Source organism: Aquarana catesbeiana, linkage group LG02 (assembly GCF_042186555.1).
Source record: "Aquarana catesbeiana isolate 2022-GZ linkage group LG02, ASM4218655v1, whole genome shotgun sequence".
NCBI lineage: Eukaryota > Metazoa > Chordata > Amphibia > Anura > Ranidae > Aquarana > Aquarana catesbeiana.
In genome coordinates, this window is record NC_133325.1 from 308,333,704 (window position 1) to 308,357,791 (window position 24,088).

Below are 24,088 nucleotides of genomic sequence, written 5' to 3' on the forward strand. Positions count from 1 at the left end.
TTGTTGAAAAAAAAACATTCCTCTCTGGGTGATCTATGTACATACAAGGATACAAGGAACAAACTTTGTTGCAGATTCCTACCTTTTGTTATTCTGAAGTGTTTGTCTGTGTCCATGTGGGAAAGTGAGTCTAATAGGAGTCGTTTCATAATTATCAATCAGTTCCGCTGATCAGTGCACCTGCAGGGCTTTAATGTGGAAAGCTGCTGGGCCTGTATCCCTTTAGATGTGATTTCCTATTGGAAGTATCTCACTGAAAATGACATTTTTGTTGCAGGGGATGCCTGAAATCTGACTTGTATCTTAGGACAGACTTCTGGGAAAATTGGTGAGCCAATCACACAAGCAGGAAATTTCTGGGGAACATTCTGTATACATTATGTGTACAGAACACTTCCAGGTAGCCATATTGCATTTCAGAAAATTACAGAGCTGCAGATTGAAAAAGAAAGGTAATTTTTCATAATATTCAATTACAATATGACTTGTGTCATATTGTATATGCTATATATTTTTTTCTTTATTTGATATTTTTTTCCCTCGGGAAAGTGGAGTTACCCTTTAATCTAAAGAGTTTTCAGAGAACCTCCCAGCCAAATTCCACCTTGGCAAGAGAAGCCAGGTCAACGTGGTAGCGAAAGAGGAATGTGCACACAGAGGACTATGAAGCTGCCTTGCAGATGGTGTCTGCTGATAGCCACTGGGAACCTGAAATATTGCATATAAACAGTGATCACCTCCTCTGGCAGCAGCAGATATTTAGCTCCATAGGTCTAGTGAATTACTTTAATAAGTGAGAAAGACACCTCTTTATCCTTATGCTTCAACTGTGGGATATTGAACAGATCCTCCAAGTGTCTAATTGAAGCAGTGGCTTCCAGGTAGGCCGTGAGGACTCTAGCAAAGTCCAACAATTGAGGGCTCCACACAACTGGAGAATTAGAAAGAAAAGGCTGCAATTTATATGGAAGGGTGAGCCACCTTTGGAAGAAACTGCATCAATGGTACTAAAGCCAACCTATCCTGGTTAAATTTCAAGTAGGGATGCTCTTCGGGGATAACAGCCAAAAGACTATCCTATTGGAGGAATTCCAAAGATGACCCCATGAAATAGTCCAGTACCATGGATAAATGCCACTAGGGAAAGAGTCCTTCAGGGGGTGTGATGCAGAGTGCTGCTTTCGGGAACTGAATGATTAAGGCCTCATGCACACGAGACGCTGGTGCAAACTCTGCTGAACACATGTTTTTAAAAGCCGAAACCGCCGTTTAGAAACACCTGTTTTTCCGCGTTTGCAGAGCAGAGAATGACATTTTGCGACCCAACTTTGGGGCCACTTGGTGCTAGGAACCCCAAATTTGGTGTGCTAACACAGTAGCACTACAACATATCCAAATTTGGAATTCCTAGCACCAAGTGGCCCCGTGATATGGGGCCCCAAAGTCAGGTTGCAAAATGTCAAGCACTTCTGCAGCAGAGAATGACATTGGGGCCCCATGGTGCTAGGAACCCCAAATTTGGATATGTTACAGAGTTAGTCCAACTGTGTTAGCACACCAAAGTTGGGGTTCCTAGCACCAAGTGGCCCCGAGATATGGGGCCCCAAAGTCGGGTCGCAAAATGTCAAGCACTTTTCTGCAGAAGAGAATGACATTTTGTGACCCGACTTTGGGGCCCCATATCTCAAGGTCACTATACTCTCTTATAAGGAGGAAGTATTAACAGTGCTAATACTGAGCTTTAACAGTGTAATATATAAACTCACAAAAAGGTGAGAGTAAACATGAGGTAGATGTTCATAAAACATATGAAAAATATATCTATAGGTATATATATATATATATATATATATATATATATATATATATATATATATATATATATATAAAAATATATAAAGAGTCCAATGATATGTATGAGAACCCACAGTCCCAAATAGATAGTTCATAAAAAACACAGAGCAGTGTAAAACACACTGCTTATGTCAGCTGCATAGACTCAAAGGTAACATAAATAGTTCATTGCATGAAGAGGACAGTGATCATAATTAGAGAATATATTTCTTCTGGAGTGCAGCAACTAGACCATCACCACATCACCGCGTGATGTGAGCTTACCAGAGGTAAGACAAAGACAAGCCTGTCAGCTCCTTTTCTCTCAAGGATCAACTCCTCCACCTCCAGATTCCCTTAGTCAAGATCATGTATTAACATGTAGAAAAAATAGAAGGGGAGGCTCTCCATAGTGTAAAACAGTTTATTTATACCAAACCCACAGAGATTCCCCCCTTAAGCAATTGCGCTTACATAGTAGAAGTAAAAAACAGCTTTGACTTTTACAGCATCAGCTCACCGCTGGTTGGAACTGAGAACGCCGGCCCACCTCGATGAGTCCCGGGATGACGCTGCTTGTCTCTAGCTGGTAGGTCGCGTGGTCACGCTCTGACGCGTTTCGGGATTCTGTCTTCAGAGGGCATGCGAAAAGGAGCTGACAGGCTTGTCTTTGTCTTACCTCTGGTAAGCTCACATCCATAAGGGTTTTTCACGCGGTGATGTGGTGATGGTCTAGTTGCTGCACTCCAGAAGAAATATATTCTCTAATTATGATCACTGTCCTCTTCATGCAATGAACTATTTATGTTACCTTTGAGTCTATGCAGCTGACATAATCAGTGTGTTTTACACTGCTCTGTGTTTTTTTATGAACTATTTATTTGGGACTGTGGGTTCTTATACATATCATTGGACTCTTTATATATATACCTATAGATATATTTTTCATATGTTTTATGAACATCTACCTCATGTCTACTCTAACCTTCTTGTGAGAGTTTATATATTACACTGTTAAAGCTCAGTATTAGCGCTGTTAATACTTCCTCCTTATAAGAGAGTATATTGTGCTGTATCATTGTTTTCTTGTTTTTATAACAGCAGCTGTTAATTAGTTTAATTGGACTTTTTCCATCTTAGTTTACTCCATGAGCACTTGGACCTAAGTTGCTTGACAACTCTGGTATTTGTGTTGTTCATATCTCAAGGTCACTTAGTGCTAGGAACCCCAAATTTGCATATGTTATAGTGTTAGTTCCACTGTGTTAGCACACCACATTTGGGGTTCCTAGCACCAAGTGGCCCCAAAGTCAGGTCACAAAATTTCAAGCACTTTTCTGCAGCAGAGAATGAAATTTTGTGACCTGACTTTGGGGCCCCTTGGTGCTAGGAACCCCGAATTTGGATATGTTGTAGTGCTAGTTCCACTGTGTTTGCACACCAAATTTGGGGTTCCTAGCACAAAGTGGCCCCGAGATATGGGGCCCCAAATTCGGGTCGTAAAATGTTCCTTTAAAAACACTTATAAACGCAAACGCGGTACCGGCGTTTAGCGTCTGAAACGTGGAAAACGTTTGCGTCTGAACCCATTTTTTTGCTTCTGGAAAAATGAGGTTAATTGCCTAAAAACGAGACTGTGTACATGGACACATAGGATAACATTGAATGGGTTAAGGGGCAGCTGAAAAAAGTGTCCAACTGCCTCTGAATGCGAGTTTAACAGCATCTCGTGTGCATGAGGCCTAAGTGGTTGGCAGAGTATGATATTTTAGTAAGTGCTGCACTTTGGGGGAACTAACCTTTGCCCAAGCTAGACTGAAGAAATTCCGATACATGCTGCACCTGAGTCTTTGCAGAATCAAATTCACATTCAACAGTAATTCTTACCGGTTTTTCTTGCTCTTGGCATGGTCTAAATAACTTCCTCTGAACAGCCTTTCTGTGTTGTTTCACCCTCTCAAGAACCAGACCATCAGCCTCACTCGGACAGGAAAAGGATGAACAAAGTTGCCCTAACTACACATTTTTCCCTGTCTCCTGACATTGGCTACCACCAGTGTCGATCCTGACCTCTCTGGGGTCCTAAGCAAAATTCTGCTAAGGAGCCCTCTACCTGCCCCGTGATGCCGCGAGCTATGTAAACCATTTGTCATTGCCACACCTGACACTTCAGTGCTCCCAATACAATCCTCCCTTCTTTAACCGGTTCAATACAGGGCAATTTCACCCCCTTCCTTCCCAGGCCAATTTTTAGTTTTCAGCGCTGTCGCACTTTGAACGTCAATTGCGCGGTCGTGCGACGTTGTACCCAAAAAAAATTGACGTCCTTTTTTCACCACAAATAGAGCTTTCTTTTGGTGGTATTTGATCGCCTCTGCGGTTTTTATTTTTTGCGCTATAAACAAAAGCAGAGCGACAATTTTGAAAAAAAACACTATTTTTTACTTTTTGCTATAATAAATATCCCAATTTTTTTTTTAAAAAACAAATTTTTTCCTCAGTTTCGGCCGATACGTATTCTTCTACATATTTTTGGTAAAAAAAAATCGCAATAAGCGTATATTGATTGGTTTGCGCAAAAGTTATAGCGTCTACAAAATAGGGGATAGATTTATGGCATTTTTAAAAAAAAAAAAATTATTTATTTTTTTAGCGGCGATCGCGATTTTTTTTCGTGACTGCGACATTATGGCGGACACATCGGACACTTTTGACACATTTTTGGGACCGTTCACATTTATACAGCGATCAATGCTATACAATTGCATTGATTACTGTGTAAATGTGACAGGCAGTGAAGGGGTTAACCACTAGGGGGCGGGGAGGGGTTAATGTGTTTCCTAGGGAGTGATTACTAACTGAAGGGGGAGGGGACGCACTAGGGGAGGAGACCGATCAGTGTTCCTCCGTTCTGGGAACACAGATCGCTCTCCACAGAGCTGACAGGCTGTGGATCTGTGTGTTTACACACACAGATCCACATGCCGGCCCGGTTAACGGGCAATCGCGGGTGCCCGGCAGACATCGCGGCCGCCGGGCACACGCACCGGGTCCCGAGGAACGCGGCGGGCGCGCGCGCGCGCACGCCCCCTAGGCGGCCGGGAATCCCAGGACGTCATATGACGTCCACCCAGCATGGGAGATCCCATCCCAGGACGTCATATGACTATGGGCGGGTAGGGAAGTGGTTAAACTAAACAGTCAAAGAATAAGTACAACAATATAGAACAGAATGAGGTATTTATTGAATACATCAGGGCCCCAGAGAGCCCCCCTTAAACCAGTGTCCTTAGAGAGTCTCCCCCTACATCAGTGTCCCCAGAAAGCCCCTCCTTACGTCAGAGTCCGCACAGAGCCCCCTCCCTTACGTCAGAGTCCGCACAGAGCCCCCCCTTACGTCAGAGTCCACACAGAGCCCCCTCCTTACGTCAGAGTCCACACAGAGCCCCCTCCTTACGTCAGAGTCCGCACAGAGCCCCCTCCCTCACGTCAGAGTCCGCACAGGGCCCCCTCCTTATGTCAGAGTCCGCACAGAGCCCCCTCCCTCACGTCAGAGTCCGCACAGGGCCCCCTCCCTCACGTCAGAGTCCGCACAGGGCCCCCTCCTTACGTCAGAGTCCGCACAGAGCCCCCTCCTTACGTCTGAGTCCGCACAGAGCCCCCCTTACGTCAGAGTCCGCACAGAGCCCCCTCCTTACGTCAGAGTCCGCACAGAGCCCCCCTTACGTCAGAGTCCACACAGAGCCCCCTCCCTTACATCAGAGTCCGCACAGAGCCCCCCTTACGTCAGAGTCCGCACAGAGCCCCCCCTTACGTCAGAGTCCGCACAGAGCCCCCCCTTACGTCAGAGTCCACACAGAGCCCCCTCCTTACGTCAGAGTCCGCACAGAGCCCCCTCCTTACGTCAGAGTCCGCACAGAGCCCCCCTTACGTCAGAGTCCGCACAGAGCCCCCCCTTACGTCAGAGTCCACACAGAGCCCCCTCCTTACGTCAGAGTCCGCACAGAGCCCCCCTTACGTCAGAGTCCGCACAGAGCCCCCTCCCTTACATCAGAGTCCGCACAGAGCCCCCCTTACGTCAGAGTCCGCACAGAGCCCCCCCTTACGTCAGAGTCCACACAGAGCCCCCTCCTTACGTCAGAGTCCGCACAGAGCCCCCCTTACGTCAGAGTCCGCACAGGGCCCCCTCCTTACGTCAGAGTCCGCACAGAGCCCACTCCTTACGTCTGAGTCCGCACAGAGCCCCCCTTACGTCAGAGTCCGCACAGAGCCCCCCTTACGTCAGAGTCCGCACAGAGCCCCCTCCTTACGTCAGAGTCCGCACAGAGCCCCCCTTACGTCAGAGTCCACACAGAGCCCCCTCCCTTACATCAGAGTCCGCACAGAGCCCCCCTTACGTCAGAGTCCACACAGAGCCCCCTCCCTTACATCAGAGTCCGCACAGAGCCCCCCTTACGTCAGAGTCCACACAGAGCCCCCTCCCTTACATCAGAGTCCGCACAGAGCCCCCCTTACGTCAGAGTCCACACAGAGCCCCCTCCCTTACATCAGAGTCCGCACAGAGCCCCCCTTACGTCAGAGTCCACACAGAGCCCCCTCCCTTACATCAGAGTCCGCACAGAGCCCCCCCTTACGTCAGAGTCCACACAGAGCCCCCTCCTTATGTCAGAGTCCACACAGAGCCCCCTCCTTACGTCAGAGTCCGCACAGAGCCCCCTCCCTCACGTCAGAGTCCGCACAGGGCCCCCTCCTTACGTCAGAGTCCGCACAGGGCCCCCTCCTTACTTCAGAGTCCGCACAGAGCCCCCCTTACGTCAGAGTCCACACAGAGCCCCCTCCCTTACATCAGAGTCCGCACAGAGCCCCCCTTACGTCAGAGTCCACACAGAGCCCCCTCCCTTACATCAGAGTCCGCACAGAGCCCCCCCTTACGTCTGAGTCCACACAGAGCCCCCTCCCTCACGTCAGAGTCCGCACAGGGCCCCCTCCTTACGTCAGAGTCCGCACAGAGCCCCCTCCCTCACGTCAGAGTCCGCACAGAGCCCCCTCCTTACGTCAGAGTCCGCACAGAGCCCCCTCCTTACGTCAGAGTCCACACAGAGCCCCCTCCCTCACGTCAGAGTCCACACAGAGCCCCCCCTTACGTCAGAGTCCGCACAGAGCCCCCCCTTACGTCAGAGTCCGCACAGAATACTGCCTGACTGTGCCAATCCACACATGATGCACACCATTGCCTGGGCTGGTACACACACAGAGTACCATTGAATCACAGAGCTCTGTCTGTGTTTGGTGGGCGTGCTGTAACAAGGTCCCGCCCCCCTAGACCGGTCTGTGTGATAGGCAAAACACTGATTCAATCCACAACCACATGAGCCGGTCTAGGGGGGCGGGACCTTGTTACGGCACGCCCGCCAAACACAGACAGAGAGAGGGGGGGGGGCGCCCCGCCCTCCTCCATCAGGGGCCAGTCCGGGGGAGGAGGACGGAGAGGCCATCTGGGCTGCTGGGGATCTTCTGAGCAGAGTCGATCCGCCCTGGGGGGTCCTCCGCAGCTTGCGTAGTAAGCGTGTAGGGCGGATCGGCTCTGGCTACCACTGTCCTGTTGTCCACGTTTAACTGTATTACTTGTTTCTCCAGTTGTAGAACGAGAGCTATATTCGGCATCAGACTGACAAGCAGGGGACACCACCACATATAGAGGCCATTTAATGCTCTATTGTGTCTGTAGCAGGGCATCTAGCATTGGTCTTCATTCCGTCATGTGCTCAGCCATAGTTTACTACAGCCAGGTAAGAAGATCAGTCAACAAGATCTTTTAGAGAAGAAAAAAAGACTTCTTTTGATGATGTTCAATTTATTGTTATATGATCCTATAGAATAGGAGAGAGGTGGGTTAGACTGTTAGTATGATGCCGGGAAAATGTCAGGAAAACTTTTTTTTACTTTTTTAACCTTTAACCATTCATGTACTTTAACCGATTCAGCACTGCGTGGCTTTAACTGACAATTGCGTGGTCGTGCGATGTGGCTCCCAAACAAATTTGACGTCCTCTTTTTCCCACAAATAGAGCTTTCTTTTGGTGGTATTTGATCACCTCTGTGGTTTTTATTTTTTGCACTATAAACAAAAAAAATAGCGACAATTTTGAAAAAAACGCATTATTTTTTACTTTTTGCTATAATAAATATCACCAAAAAATAATTAAAAAAACACATTTTTTTCCTCAGTTTAGGCCAATACGTATTCTACATATTTTTGGTTAAAAAAAAATCGCAATAAGTGTTTATTGATTGGTTTGCGCAAATGTTATAGCATTTACAAAATAGGGGATAGTTTTATGGCATTTTTATTATTAATTTTTTTTTTTTTACTGGTAATGGCGGTGATCAGCAATTTTTTTTTATTGTGACTGCGACATTATGGCGGACACATCGGACATTTTTGACACATATTTGGGACTATTCACATTTATACAGCAATCTGTGCTATACAAATGCATTGATTCCTGTGTAAATGACACTGGCAGTGAAGAGGTTAACCACTAGGGGGCGGGGAGGGCTTAAGCCAGTACTAGGGAGTGTTTTCTAACTGTAGGGGGGATGGGCTATCTGTGACAGGTCACTGATCTCTGCTCCCGATGACAGGGAGCAGAGATCAGTGAGCCTGTCACTAGGCAGAATGGGGAGATGCTTGTTTACATCAGCATCTCCCCGTTCTTCCTCTCAGTGAGGCGATCGTGGGTATCCCCGCGGCGATTGAGTCCGCGGGACCCGCGACCCGACTCACGGAGCTCCTGGCCGGCACGCAATGGCATGACGGGGAATTCAATGGGACTTACAGGTACGCCCATTTGCCCAGCCGTGCCATTCTGTACATCGACGTGCGCCAGTGGGGAAGTGGTTAAAGAAGTATGGGTTTGGTTTTTTTTCCCCCTAATCATACTTACCTAGGTAGATGCAGGATTGGTCCGATGCTGTATCTGTCTCCCGGCGTCTCTGCACTGAGAACCGAGCGATCAAACATCACCGATGACTCGGTTCTCTCAGATCCCTGAGCAGAGAGCTGCTGCCTGTCAATCAGCACCTCTCCTGCTCTGCTCTTCTACACTCACTAGAACGCTGAGCTGTGGAGTGGCGGGGAGCGGCTCGCTGAGAGGCTGAGACTGCCATCAGTTAAGGCACCTGGTGGATCCAGACTTCCAATGTCGGGATGACACTGTGCCTGGACTGATCTCGGTGACATCAGCAGAGAGCGGACTTCAGCCCGCTCTCTGCTGAAAACGGGTCACAGGAGTGCAAAATGAATTGCACTCCTGTGGCCCTTTAGGAGAAGCCCAGCCAAACAAGCTCAGGCTGGACTTCTTTAATTCCATAGTCAATTTGTATTTACCCCTATTCATTTATATAAATGTATTTATGTCTAGCACATATGAAAATAAGGAACAATGCAGATACAGATTGTTTAAGGGAAAAAGACAGTATTAAAGAGCTAAACCTAAAGTGATTCTAAAGCCTCAAGATCTTTTTACCTTAATGCATTCTATGCATTAAGGTAAAAAACCTGTGCTGCAGGAGTCCCCAGCCTCCTTCCTTCCTTATTCTTACCTGAGCCCTAATCCGATCCCAGCGATTTGCATGAGAGCAGCGTCTCTCGCCACTGTCCTCATTGGGCTCATAACAGCGACAGCCATTAGTGCTTGCAGCTGTCAATCACATGCTGTGATGACGGAATGGGAGGCGGGGCCGAGTCACCCAGTCTGTGTCAATATATGCAGACTGGGAGGCTCAGCAGCAAGCACACATGGGCGTGCCTGAGGAAAATGGAGGATTGTGGCTGCTCTCTGCAAAACCATTGCACAGAGCAGGTAAGTATAACATGTTTGTTAGTTTTGTAAAAAAAAAAAAAAAAAAAAGAAGGTTTAATATCACGTTAATGATATGTGTAACTACACTAACCACCTAAGTATACCTACAGAAAAATATTGATCTTTTCTGTGAAAAATTTTTTTTTTATGCAGTCTGTCTTTTTGCTCAGCATATCACTCAGATCTGAATCAGGAAGAAAAAAAGACCAGTAGACCGTTTTCCTCCTGTGGGAAATTTCATTAACATAGTGCTAGCACCTCCAGCTGCAGGAACCATATTTACTAATAGGCTATATGCAGGGCCATTTTTACTATTGATTGGACCCTGGGAACACATTTTCTTGGTCCCCTGAAGCTCCCCACTCTGAGACATACAATAAATAGCAGCTAGACTCAAAATCAGTTTACTGCAGCAGATCAGGCAGTGATTGCTACTGGTTGCCTGAGGTTACAGTGCATCATTACCACTCACTGATTGGTTGCTAGAGGTTACAGCACACATTACGGCTCACTGATCAGTTGCTGGAGGTTACAGCACAGCATGTCTGCTTGCTGATTGGTTGCTAGAGGTTACTGCACATGACTACTGCTCACTGATTGGTTGCTAGAGGTTTCTGCACATCATTACCACTCACTGATTGGTTGCTAGAGGCTATAGCACATCATTACCGCTAACTGGTTGCTAGAAGTTTGTACACATTATTGCTCACTGGTTGCTAGAAGTCATTGTACATTGATATTACTCACTGGTTGCTAGAGATTAAAGCAGATCGTTACTGTTCAATGATTGGTTGCTAGAGGTTACTGCACATCATTTCAGCTCACTGATTGCTAGAGGTTACTGCACATTATTACGGCTCACTGATTGGTTGCTGTAGGTTACTGTGCATCATTTCCACTTACTTATTGGTTGCTAGAAGTTACAGCACATCATTACGACTCACTGGTTGCTGAAGGTTGCAGCACATCATCTCCTCACTGTCTGCACACCATCGACTGCGGAGTCGACGGGACCCACCAATAGGCAGACAACTCCTAGAACTTGTTATTAGCAATGAGCAGCGCAGACTACACACAGCTATGAAGATTAACTGAGTGCAGGTACAAACAGTGCCCAATGTGAGTGGCTCCCCTGAGGATGGGCTGCCAGGAATAAAAGAATAGTCATGCTGCCTGCAGTAGACAGACCGGCCATAGAAAAGTCATACAGCACAAGTGAGACTTTCACAAAGTTTATAAAATGAATAAAAAATGATGCTGCACTGTTTGCTGTAATGTAATCACATAATGACAGTGAACACCCTACAAAGGTTATAATCCGTGAGAGAGTCAGCAATCCGTGATCAACAAGTGGTAATGAATAAGTGTCTCAGTGACAACTATTCAGTGCACAAAATACTGTAAAAAAACACACACAAAAAGGTAGACACCCTCCAGAGGTGTAACCCCGCCAAATAAATAAATGATGAAGGAAATACAGCATATAAATAAATAATCCAACAGTGCATCAATACTGTTTATAATACAATGGAAAAAAAACTAAAGTAAACACCCTCCAGGGGTGCAATCACCAAAATTAGAAAGTGTGAACAAATTTTAAAATTGTAGCAACCTATAACATCACAAGTATTTTTTATTTAAGGAGTTGACAGTGTATGTTTGTCTCTTTGTTTACACAAAGTTTGTCCTCCCATTGCAGCTTGTTGTTGGGTGTCCAGAGGCAGCCAACACCTCTCTCTCCTCCGCCGTCACCGTTCTGCCTCAGCAGCAGCTCAATCCACACAAGTCAGTACAGTCCCGGCCAGGCACAGCAGCACTCCAGAGCCCCGCCCCCTACTCTTTTTACAGGGCATTATTACAGAGGCATTACATTGTAGGTTTCTTTGTGTATTTTACTCTTATTTGAGGTTTCCTAACGTTTAACAGTAAAATGGACCAGAAGTATGCAAATAAAAAGGCAAAGCTGATTTTAAAAATTGTCCTTTCCTCTAGCCCCCTAGCTTAAAAAAAAAAAATAAATAAATAAAATTCTATTTTAAAATACCTAGGTTTTTTAAAGCCCAGTTTCAGTAAAAATGTCTTTTTCTCATGAGGTGCAAAAAATGTTTTATATTTACAGTACATTACTAACAAGGATAGCAGGGTCCACTTAGCATTACTAAATAAGAGAATTATGATTTTTTAAGAGGGAAGAAATTTATGCACTGTTCTTGATGATCGGAATTAATTGGCATGTATCTATTGCACTGCACTGTTAATGATAACATCACTTTTATTCCCACCATAATGGACTAAGGTTAAGACTTTGCCACCCTTCTGAAAAGTGTGTCGCTTTTCAGAGGCATTTGAAAGGCAGTGAGGAAGTGATATGTCGCCTCTTCACCCCTTATTTTAACCGTGTAAATGCCACAGGACTGCACTACACCAGCATGCCTTACACGTGGTTGCAGCACTGCCCCATTTACTTGAGAGGAGGAATCATTTTTACCATGGCATGTGTACAGCCCCATTCAGCTGCCTTTGCAGCTTTAGGGATCAGTTGGAGGGGGGGGGGGAGGGGGGTGTCAGTATAAATGCAGCTCAGTCACTTGTTACCCATCCCGCAAGTGTAAATGAGACATAAGAAATCAAACGCTAATTATTTTCATATTACTACGGCCAGCTGTGCCCTTTGATTTTATTTTCTTATCAAGTGGCAATAGACCTGGACTAACCAATAGATGTAAGAGCTCTAAAAGCTATAAGAAAGTTAACCACTTCAGCCCCGGAAGGATTTACCCCCTTCCTGACCAGAGCACTTTTTACAATTTGGCACTGCATCGCTTTAACTGCTAATTGCGCGGTCATGCAATGCTGTACCCAAACGAAATTTGCGTCCTTTTCTTCCCACAAATAGAGCTTTCTTTTGATGGTATTTGATCACCTCTGCGTTTTTTATTTTTTGCGCTATAAATGGAAAAAGGCTGAAAATTTTGAAAAAAAATTATATTTTCTACTTTTTGTTATAAAAAAAATCCAATAAACTCAATTTTAGTCATACATTTAGGCCAAAATGTATTCGGCCACATGTCTTTGGTAAAAAAAATGTCAATAAGCGTATATTTATTGGTTTGCGCAAAAGTTATAGCGTCTACAAACTAGGGTACATTTTCTGGAATTTACACAGCTTTTAGTTTGACTGCCTATGTCATTTCTTGAGGTGCTAAAATGGCAGGGCAGTACAACCCCCCCCCCCAAATGACCCCATTTTGGAAAGTAGACACCCCAAGGAAATTGCTGAGAGGCATGTTGAGCCCATTGAATATTCATTTTTTTTGTCCCAAGTGATTGAATAATGACAAAAAAAAAAAAAATTACAAAAAGTTGTCACTAAATGATATATTGCTCACACAGGCCATGGGCATATGTGGAATTGCACCCCAAAATACATTCAGCTGCTTCTCTTGAGTACAGGGATACCACATGTGTGTGACTTTTTGGGAGCCTAGCCGCGTATGGGGCCCCAAAAACCAATCACCGCCTTCAGGATTTCTAAGGGCGTAAATTTTTGATTTCACTCTTCACTGCCTATCACTGTTTCGGAGGCCATGGAATGCCCAGGTGGCACAAACCCCCCCCAAATGACCCAATTTTGGAAAGTAGACACCCCAAGCTATTTGCTGAGAGGCATGGTGAGTATTTTGCAGCTCTCATTTGTTTTTGAAAATGAAGAAAGACAAGAAAAAACATTTTTTTTTTTTTCTTTTTTCAATTTTCAAAACTTTGTGACAAAAAGTGAGGTCTGCAAAATACTCACTATACCTCTCAGCAAATAGCTTGGGGTGTCTACTTTCCAAAATAGGGTCATTTGGGAGGGGTTTGTGCCACCTGGGCATTCCATGGCCTCCGAAACTGTGATAGGCAGTGAAGAGTGAAATCAAAAATTTACGCCCTTAGAAAGCCTGAAGGGCGGTGCTTGGTTTTCAGGGTCCCGTACGCGGTTAGGCTCCCAAAAAGTCTCACACATGTGGTATCCCCGTACTCAGGAGAAGCAACAGAATGTATTTTGGGGTGTAATTTCACATATTCCCATGGCATGTTTGAGCAATATATCATTTAGTGACAACTTTGTGCAAAAAAAAAAAAAAATTGTCTTTTTCCCGCAACTTGTATCACAATATAAAATATTCCATGGACTCGACATGCCTCTCAGCAAATAGCTTGGGGTGTCTACTTTCCAAAATGGGGTCATTTGGGGGGGTTTTGAACTGTCCTGGCATTTTATGCACAACATTTAGAAGCTTATATCACACACATCACCCACTCTACTAACCACTTGAAGACAAAGCCCTTTCTGACACTTTTTGTTTACATGAAAAAAAATTTTTTTTGCAAGAAAATTACTTTGAACCCCCAAACATTATATATTTTTTTAAAGCAAATGCCCTACAGATTAAAATGGTGGGTGTTTAATTTTTTTTTTCACACGGTATTTGCACAGCGATTTTTCAAACGCATTTTTTGGGGAAAAAACACACTTTTTAAAATTTTAATGCACTAAAACACACTATATTGCCCAAATGTTTGATGAAATAAAAAAGATGATCTTTGGCCGAGTACATGGATACCAAACATGACATGCTTTAAAATTGCGCACAAACATGCAGTGGCGACAAACTAAATACATTTTTAAAAGCCTTTACAGGTTACAACTTTAGATTTACAGAGGAGGGCTACTGCTAAAATTACTGCCCTGGATCTGACCTTCGCGGTGATACCTCACATGCATGGTGCAATTGCTGTTTACATTTGACGCCAGACCGACGCTTGCGTTCGCCTTAGCGCGAGAGCAGGGGGGGACAGGGTGCTTTTTTTTTTTTTTTTTTTTTTTTTTTTTTATCTTATTTTTAAACAGTTCCTTTCATTTTTTTTAAAATCATTTTTATTGTTATATCAGGGAATGTAAATATCCCCTATGATAGCAATAGGTAGTGACAGGTACTCTTTTTTGAAAAAATTTGGGTCTATTAGACTCTAGATCTCTCCTCTGCCCTCAAAGCATCTGACCACACCAAGATCGGTGTGATAAAATGCTTTCCCAATTTCCCAATGGCGATGTTTACATCCGGCGAAATATAAGTCATGAAATGCTCGTAGCTTCCGGTTTCTTAGGCCATAGAGATGTTTGGAGCCATTCTGGTCTCTGATCAGCTCTATGGTTAGCTGGCTGAATCACCGGCTGCATTCTCAGGTTCCCTGTTGAGACAGGAGAGCCAGAGGAAGATGGTGGAGGGGGGGTCATTCCCTCCCACTGCTTGTAAAAGCAGTCTAGAGGCTAATTAGCCGCTAGGATTGCTTTTACATTAAAGCCGACCGCTGGCTGAAAAGAATGATACCAAGATGATACCTAAACCTGCAGGCATCATTCTGGTATAACCACTCAAAGTCGTGAATGGCGTACCTGAAGACAAAAAAATGGTTAACAATAAAACACAGTAAACGGTAAAGTATAAAAAATTGCATACCTGAAAACCAAACATGATAAAACATAATAACAATAAAACATTGCTGAATAGAATACAGTAAAAAAGAGCAGAACAATAGAGAGAGAGAGAGAACAGTAAAACGCCAACTATTTTTTTTTAATTTTATATATATTTTTTTTTTTCACGTTTTTTTGTAACTGTAACTTCTATAACTGTAACCGGTTCCAGGTTCTGGTCTCTCAAAATGAGATGGCATCTTGGGAGACCCTGTGTTAGTGTGCCTAGTCTGTGCAATGCTGTACGCTAATACTCAACTAGTGTATGGTAGCGTTCAAAACATTCACCAATGCAAAGACCAGGATTGTCAGGACAGGAGGGACAATAATAGCGGGTGTCACGCCTATATCCGCGCTTGCTTGCTTACTTGTGCTTGCCACCTCACCAGCTTGAACTGCACTTATGGGACTCGCCACGTCACCAAGTGTTACTGCAGTGCTGGTTTGACTACGACCGGGGTGTACTAGGCCGCTGGTGCTTGCCAGTTCACCAAAACGCTACCAAAAAAAACTTAGCGTTCGCAGGGATCAGGCCTGACTCTGCGAACGCTGCAGTTATGCGTTTAGTGTTTTGTAAGTGACAGTGATCGATCGATACTGCACTTGGGTGGGCTGGGCTGGGCCGGGCGGAGGGGCAAAACGAAGGTGCTAGCAGGTATCTGGGCTGATCCCCCTAACACTGTGTTTTTGGGAACCCTAAACTGCTGGGGACGCTAGTATAGATCTGATCGGATCAGATATTGATCCGTTCAGATACTATACCACTAAGGGAGGTGTACGGTGCGTGCGTGGGTGTTAGCGCTACTGGCACTAACCTGACGCTGCTTGGGGCTGGTGCTTGCCAGTTCACCAAAACGCTACCAAAAAAAAAAAACTGTTAGCGATCGCAGGGATCAGACCTGACTCTGCGAACGCTGCAATTATGTGTGTTTAGTGTTTTGTAAGTGACAGTGATTGATCGATACTGCACTTGGGTGGGCTGGGCTGGGCCGGGCAGAGGGGCAAAACGCAGGTGCTAGCAGGTATTTGGGCTGATCCTGCTAACACTGCGTTTTTGGGAACCCTAAACTGCTGGGGACGCTAGTATAAATCTGATCGGATCAGATATTGATCCGTTCAGATACTATACCACTAAGGGAGGTGTACGGTGCGTGCGTGGGTGTTAGCGGTACTGGCACTAACCTGACGCTGCTTGGGGCTGGTGCTTGCCAGTTCACCAAAACGCTACCAAAAAAAAAAAACTGTTAGCGATCGCAGGGATCAGACCTGACTCTGCGAACGCTGCAATTATGTGTGTTTAGTGTTTTGTAAGTGACAGTGATTGATCGATACTGCACTTGGGTGGGCTGGGCTGGGCCGGGCAGAGGGGCAAAACGCAGGTGCTAGCAGGTATTTGGGCTGATCCTGCTAACACTGCGTTTTTGGGAACCCTAAACTGCTGGGGACGCTAGTATAAATCTGATCGGATCAGATATTGATCCGTTCAGATACTATACCACTAAGGGAGGTGTACGGTGCGTGCGTGGGTGTTAGCGGTACTGGCGCTAACCTGACGCTGGCTTTGGCTGGTGCTTGCCAGTTCACCAAAATGCTACAAAAAAAAACTGTTGGCGATCACAGGGATCAGGCCTGACTCTGCGAACCCTGCAGTTATGCGTTTAGTAAGTGACAGTGATCGATCGATACTGCACTTGGGTGGGCTGGGCCGGGCGGAGGGGCAAAACGCAGGTATAAAACGCTGACGGCGAACCTAAATATTTACCTCCCTAACTAGCATCACCAGTGACACTAATACAGCGATCAGAAAAACGATCGCTTAGTGACACTGGCAACGGGGGGGGGTGATCAAGGGGTTAAAACTTTATTAGGGGGGGTTAGGGGGGTATCCTAGAACTAAAGGGGGCTAATACTAACTGCCCTACCACACTAACTGTCACAAACTGACAGTATAGACAGTATATATCTCTTCTGTCTGTTCTGGTCGTCCCAGACGTCTTCCATTTAAAGATCATAGAGGCCACTGTGCTCTTAGTAAACCTTAAGTGCAGCAGAAATTTTTTTGTAACCTTGGCCAGATCTGTGCCTTGCCACAATTTCTGTCTCTGAGCTCTTCAGGCAGTTCCTTTGACCTCATGATTTTCATTTGCTCTGACATGCACTGTGAGCTGTAAGGTCTTATATAGACAGGTGTGTGGCTTTCCTAATCAAGTCCAATCAGTATAATCAAACACAGCTGGACTCAAATGAAGGTGTAGAACCATCTCAAGGATGATCAGAAGAAATGGACAGCACCAGAGTTAAATATATGAGTGTCACAGCAAAGGGTCTGAATACTTAGGACCATGTGATATTTCAGTTTTTCTTTTTTAATAAATCTGCAAAAGGGTCAAAAATTCTGTGTTTTTCTGTCAATATGGGGTGCTCTGTGTACATTAATGAGGAAAAAAACTTAAATGATTTTAGCAAATGGCTGCAATATAACAAAAAGTGAAAAATTTAAGGCGGTCTGAATACTTTCCGTCCCCACTGTATTTACTAAATTAATCGCATTTCCATGTTCTGTGTATTGTGGGAAACCAGATTTAGTGAATCCAGGGTCCTGGGTTTAGTAACACTTTAAGAGACAATGGCCACAAATATCGTTTAGTGGCCAGACAGTATGTAAGCAGTTTAGCATTTAACAAAAGTGAGCCTATCCACACCATCAGTCAATAGCCAGAATTGCCTACTGCAGGGCAAGCCAAAAGATCCAATGCATACTGTGCAAGCTCCAGCCAGTCCTGTCCACTTCAGTCTCGGACCCGATGTAGTAAGTAATCATGCGCCTCAGGCACTGCCTGCAAGTGTTGCCGGGAACCAGGCCTGGCCACTGTGGTCTAAAAACATTCTGAAAAGTGATGCCAAGGCAGCCACTGCCACTACTCCTCCTCCTTTCAGGGATCAGAGGACTGGAGGCATGGTGGTCATCAGAGTTGACCGTTAGGAAATGCAGCAGATAGGTTCTTACCCAGCACCTCCTCAAAGTGCTGTATGCTGTGCTCCTTCTGAGATGGAGGCAGTAGATCTGCCATTTTATCCTTGTACCGGATAGTGTTCCCTTTCTTTGATGACCCAAATCCTGGGATTTTTGCGTGGGCATTTGATCATAAAAGACCCAATTCTTCACAAAATGCCTGCAATAGAGGACCTTGAGTCCTTGCTGTCACTGAGCACAACACTGTCCTCAACAATACTCATGGGATTATGGAGGTAAGAAATGTCCCCCTTGATGCCTGTCCAATCTCCATCTCTTTTTCCTTTCTTCTATCTTCTCTCCTCTTCTTCCTCCTTGAGCTCATGGGGATGAAAGAAGCATTGCCAGACATTTGGTGTTATTGTCATACACAGCCTTGCTTGGATGGAGATGGCCAACAGTGTGGCTCCTATCACACAGGCAAATGAGCTGCAACAGAACATGGCAGTATTTATCCTCCGACGCTACATGTACTTTGGGGGGGCTGCTGGTTCAGACAAGTCAGAGCCTGGGACAAGTGAAGAGGAGGGAGTTCAGGTGACAGCACTGTCACTATTGGAAAAAGACACCACCAGCTGCAACCTGGCTAAAAATCTTCCAGTTAGCAATCCCAACGTTGTTGCTAGAACCATTGTTTTTTTTGCTCCTGAAATGCCTGGAGTGAGCATCCAATTGTTTTCATGTCCTAGCAACAAGGCAGGTTGTGGGGATTGGTAACTTTTGGTTTTTCGGCCAGGCTCCTGGGAGGCCCAAATGGCCTACAGGTATGATAATAAAATAAAACATTTTGCAAAGCTGCACAGTTTAATATCTACTGGGACCCCTTAAAACAAAACTAAAGTCTCACTTTTAAAGACTGCATGCAGCCAGGTTCTTTATTGGAGGAGAGACATAGACTAGTGTACCAGGATGACTGAACTTTATTGGTCATTATGTACACTACATTGAGCAAACCACTGTGTTCTGTTAACTCTACTGTACATTACAACCCCCACCAATGTGTTCATTGTCTCAGCAGTTGCTGATTGCCATGTAATTTTACATCTGTCTAAATAAAGTTGTTCTTTAACTACTCTGTGCCTTCTTTATACCCCCTTCTAGCCCAAATCCACTCCTCAATTCTATCACAAATTCCCCCCAGCACATATCCTCCTACACCCTCCCCTAGTTTCCCTTCCAAGAAAAAAGTCCCCCCCTCCCATCCACTTCTCCCAGCGCAACACCTCTTCCCCATCCCAGCACAACTTCTCTCCCATCTTCTCCTCCTGTTGTGCATGATACACGTTAGAGCCAAGGAGGAGCCTAGGGGAAGCTTCTCTCAGCTCTGACATGTATTTTTGTGATAGACAGCTAACAGGGAGAGGTGCTAGCTGCCACAAAGTGGGCGATCATGGTGTCAGGAGATGCAGGACAGGTCCCAGGGTGCCCAGTGCAAGAGCACCACTGCAAGCTGGATTAGAACCCAGATCCATGAGATGCCAGGATTTTGTTGAAATACGAGGACAGTCCCACAGAACACAGGACCGTTTGGACGTATGCTATAGGAAAAACTAGGGCTGCAACTAACGATTATTTTCATAATCGATTAGTTGGCCGATTATTGTTTCGATTAATTGGTTAATAATCTTAAAAGAAAAAAGTGTGGTGTATAATTTAGTTAATATGTAAAGTTTTAAAAAAAAAAGGCAATTTATTCTTGTATATCTCTATGCAGTGGTAAATATAAATAACCAGCTATATAGTTAGGGAGCAAAATATCTAATCCACTCTGAGAATAACAGACAGAAGAGATTTATACTGTATATACTATTAGAGGAGATATATACTGTATATACTATTAAAATGTGAATCTGGTAAATATCATCAGACTCCAAGATCACATTTTTTACTTAACAAACCACGTCTTCCTTAAAAAAAAAAAAAATGTTATTTTAAGAACGTTCGTTCGATTTTTTTTAATCTTTAGTGGGGTCAAATCGACGTTCATTTTCAACCACAGTGACGGGAAAATTTTGAAATATTAGCAAACTTCTTGGTGAAAGGAATTTTCAGACAGTGTATGTGGTTTTCTTTCAGAAATTATATTCATTTTAAAAACAGAATGTTAAAAACCAAGTGAAAATTTCAAACAACATTCTTTCATTCAGCGAAAGTACAAAGATTTTTCGTCTGAATATTCTCCTCTGAATATTTCATCTGAAAATTGATCGGTGTGGCCAGCATAAGGCTCGGTACACACCTAATGCAGTTTGCTTTTGATCTGCTTCTGCAGTGCTTTTTGGTGTGCGTTTTGACTTTTGCGCACGTGATTGTGCTGCGATTTGCGTTTTTGCATTTATTTTTAACCAATTTGTTGGGAAGAATAAAAAAACAAAAACTGCTGCAATAATTACATGCTTTTCTGCAGCTTTTCCATTGAAGTATATTGAACCAAAAAAAGCACTGTTTTGCATTAAAAAAAGTCCCTGACTCTTTCCAAATAGGCAGCGGCTGAAAAAAGCATAGATGTGAACGTGTCCCATAGGAAACCATGTAAATGGACTGTAGTGCCTTTCTGCAAAAAGCACTAAACACATAGATGTGAACCAGGTCTAAGACGTTTAGTAACATAATTGGGTTAAAAAAACTAAAATTAGCCCTTTATAGTACAAAGAAAAACAGATAATCACTACTGGGGTTCATTTTTTTTTTTTTACTGTAGAACTGTGAAAGTAATATTTACAGTAGCGATTATTTGCTCGTTTTGTACTATAAAGGGCTTATTTTAGTTTTTTTTTTAACCCCATTGTGTTACTGGCCAATTAATCGATTACGAAAATAGTAATCGATTAATTTCATAATCGATTAGTTGTCCATTAATCGATTAGTTGTTTCAGCCCTAGGAAAAACACAAGCCTGGGCAACTGAAACCAGGCATATATGGAAAAAAATGTATGAACAGTGTAACCTTCAGTGAAACTGTATGTCTGAATTATTGGTAGAATTAGCAATTAGGAGCAGTCAAGCACCAGTTGACTGTTACAGAAAAAGTCAGATTTGCATATACTCTATCTGTGTGGTGTATGACACAGGTAAGTTGAAGTGGATGTAAACCCGATTCATGAAATTTGAGCTGGGCACCTATATCTGCAGTGTTTTCTTATCTCTCTTCAAAGAACTATGTCCTGTAGCTGTCTCTTGCTCCTTAGCTCTGTTATCAGCCTGATAACTTCTCACACATTTTCCTAGATGGGAGATAGAAGTGTGTGTCGGGGGAGGTTGCTTTAACCCCTTCATGCCGACCGTATGCAAATTTGCGTTCATGGCCTGAATGGGTTAAACTGGGTTGATGCCTGCAGCTTCTGCTCTTCCCGGGCTCTCCCGTCCCGGCAAGGCTGAGCCCGGACAAAACCAGATCCGGCTTTGATCAGGTCTCCGATGTAAAATCCCGGAAGCGACATCACAACGTCACTTTCGGTTTACTCGGCTGCCACTGGCGCTGATTTTTAAAAAAATTACAGTATTCAGAATCGCCAATTTTGGCGATCTGAATACTTTTAAGTGCAAAGGAGGGATTGGGGGTCCCCAATCCCTCCATAAAGAGTACCTGTCAATGCCTATTACTGCCACAAGGGATGTTTACATTCCTTGTGACAGCAATAAAAGTGATCATTTTTTTTTAAAGGGACAATGTAAAAAAATTTTAATAAAATAAATAATAAAAATATAAAAAATTTAAAGTGCATACGTAAGTCGCATCCGCAAATGTAAACGGTGTTCAAATCACACATGTGAGGTATTGCCACAATCGTCAGATTTAGAGCAATATTTCTGGCAAAGGACCTCCTCTGTAACTAACCTGGTAACCGTTAATGTTCTTTAAATGTCGCCTATGGAGATTTTTAGGTACCGTAGTTTGTCGCCATTCCACGGGTGTGTGCAATTTCAAAGCATGGCATGTGAGGTATTTATTTACTCTGCAAAACATCATCTTTCACATTATACAAATTTTTTTTTTTTTTTTTTAATTCATGAAAGTGTCTTTTTTCCCCAAAAAAGGGCAACTACAAGGGTATTTTTTTTTCTGCCATTCAGATTTAAACCAGGGGAGAAGGGGATATTTTTGGGCTTTTGATTTTAATTCTAACTCAATAAGTCTACTCCAATTTACAATCGTGTTTCGCAAGTATTTTTCCAGTCTATTTCACTCATGTGTATACTGCTAAATTATTCCTCATGTGGGTACCAAGAGCACTGAGCTGGTATACAGCTTTATAATTCTATCATAAACTCTAATTTTGGTGACCTGCTTTGACCAATAAATGACTTATAATAATCCCATAAATCATCTTGGTTAATTTAGTTAATCATTTAACAGGCTGAACTGTGTTCGCTGTTATGAGTATCCAAGAGGTCATTTTTTACCACCTATTTAATTGGGTCATGGTTACACCAATGTGAAAACCCAGCTCTGTGAGGTTTAGAATGATGCTTTGCTGTGAAGTTAATCTTCTTTATACACTGCTGCCTTTATACTGTAGGTATCAGAGAATTTATTACCAAAGTCTATAGGGATGTAGGTTTTATTTTTGGAAATTTCCGTGCTTTGCCAGCCCACTCATTTTAGAAGGAAGCTTATTGCAATGCACATTAATCTATGAACAAAAATACAATGTACCAGCATAATGGGCCCTAAAATTAGTCAAGCCATTGATGAAACAGAGACTACAAACTTGCCTTTTTTTTGACTACTCTTGTTGATTTTCTCTTGTCTCAGTTTAGTAGCCAGCATAGGTGCTGCCAATGTTAAATTAAAATATTGTATAATGGCAGTTTTTTGTGTGTAAGGAATGATGAAAGTTAAATTTAAAGAAGTATTATATTCACAGATCAGAAAAATGCAGAATTTAGAGATGAGATCCTTCAAAATAAATATTTCATTTATGTGTGGAATCAGGTAGAATCATACATTGGTATCTTGTGTTGCCCAAGGATGTCAATATATGATTTTTGAGGAATTCCTGGCTCTTTCTCTTCTCCTTTCTCCACAAAGTCCCTCTTCTGCTGCTGCATTCTCTGTACCCCAAAATGCAATGCCCACGTGTCCAAATCCTATCACTTCTTAATGTTTTTGTCAAACTTTTTTCAATCACAATAAATGAAACAGGTATATGCCAAACAGAGCTGATGCCCTGAGAAAATGGTGAAATTGCAGTAATAAAAGGAAAGGAGCAATTCCAAGAATTGTCAATAGGTGGCAGTGTTGGAATGTAAATATATTCATTAAAGGACAAATGTATGTTCCTTAAAGCGGAGTTCCAGTCCCCCAAACAGTTTTTTTTAAGGACAGCTCTGGAATTGTCATAACATGTAAATGAACATTTCTAATATGTCATATTTTTTGCACTTTTACTTTCTTTTAAAAAAGTTACTCACTGATCTCGGAAGCAGTCAGGTTCCATTTTAGCTGTGGGCATCTGAAGCCCTCCTGTGTTAACTTCCTGGATTTCTGTGCAGCTGATTACCCAGCATGCACCTCTAAATCCCACACCCATTCTTCCTGATAGGTTGCTATAGCAATGTCAGCATTGGCGCAAGTTCCCGCCCCATTGCTATAGCAATCTGTCAATCAAAGGACAGGAGAGGAGAGGAAGTCTCTCCAGCTGCCGCCGAGTGTACTGTGTACCGCGGGCTGTAAGAACGTTAACACCGATCGCCCATTCCCCTATCAGCAGAGAAGAGAGCGCGGTTCATTAGGTTCACCACTCTGGTTTTCTGCAGGATATTTTTTCCCCTCCCCATTGCCTACAACTCCCAGCATGCACTCAGCTGGGCTAACTCCCATTCGCGTCATTTCCTACTTCCAAATATCGCGAG

General features: G+C 43.8%; 1 protein-coding gene across 4 annotated transcripts in view; it reads left to right on the plus strand.

Annotated features, from left to right (window-relative positions):
- Positions 1-7,266: 7,266 nt before the first annotated feature.
- Positions 7,267-24,088, plus strand: part of LOC141127830 (inosine-uridine preferring nucleoside hydrolase-like) — a 46,164-nt gene continuing 29,342 nt past the window's right edge. The window contains exons 1-2 of one of the 4 annotated variants that reach the window (XM_073614641.1): positions 7,268-7,393; positions 7,471-7,622. In XM_073614641.1, the coding sequence (XP_073470742.1) occupies positions 7,542-7,622 (81 nt within the window). In that variant the 5' untranslated portion in view covers positions 7,268-7,393; positions 7,471-7,541. Of the gene's footprint in view, positions 7,623-9,580; positions 9,699-23,884; positions 23,906-24,088 lie in introns of those variants that run through there. The other 3 variants (XM_073614645.1, XM_073614640.1, XM_073614644.1) reach the window with 3 other exon arrangements.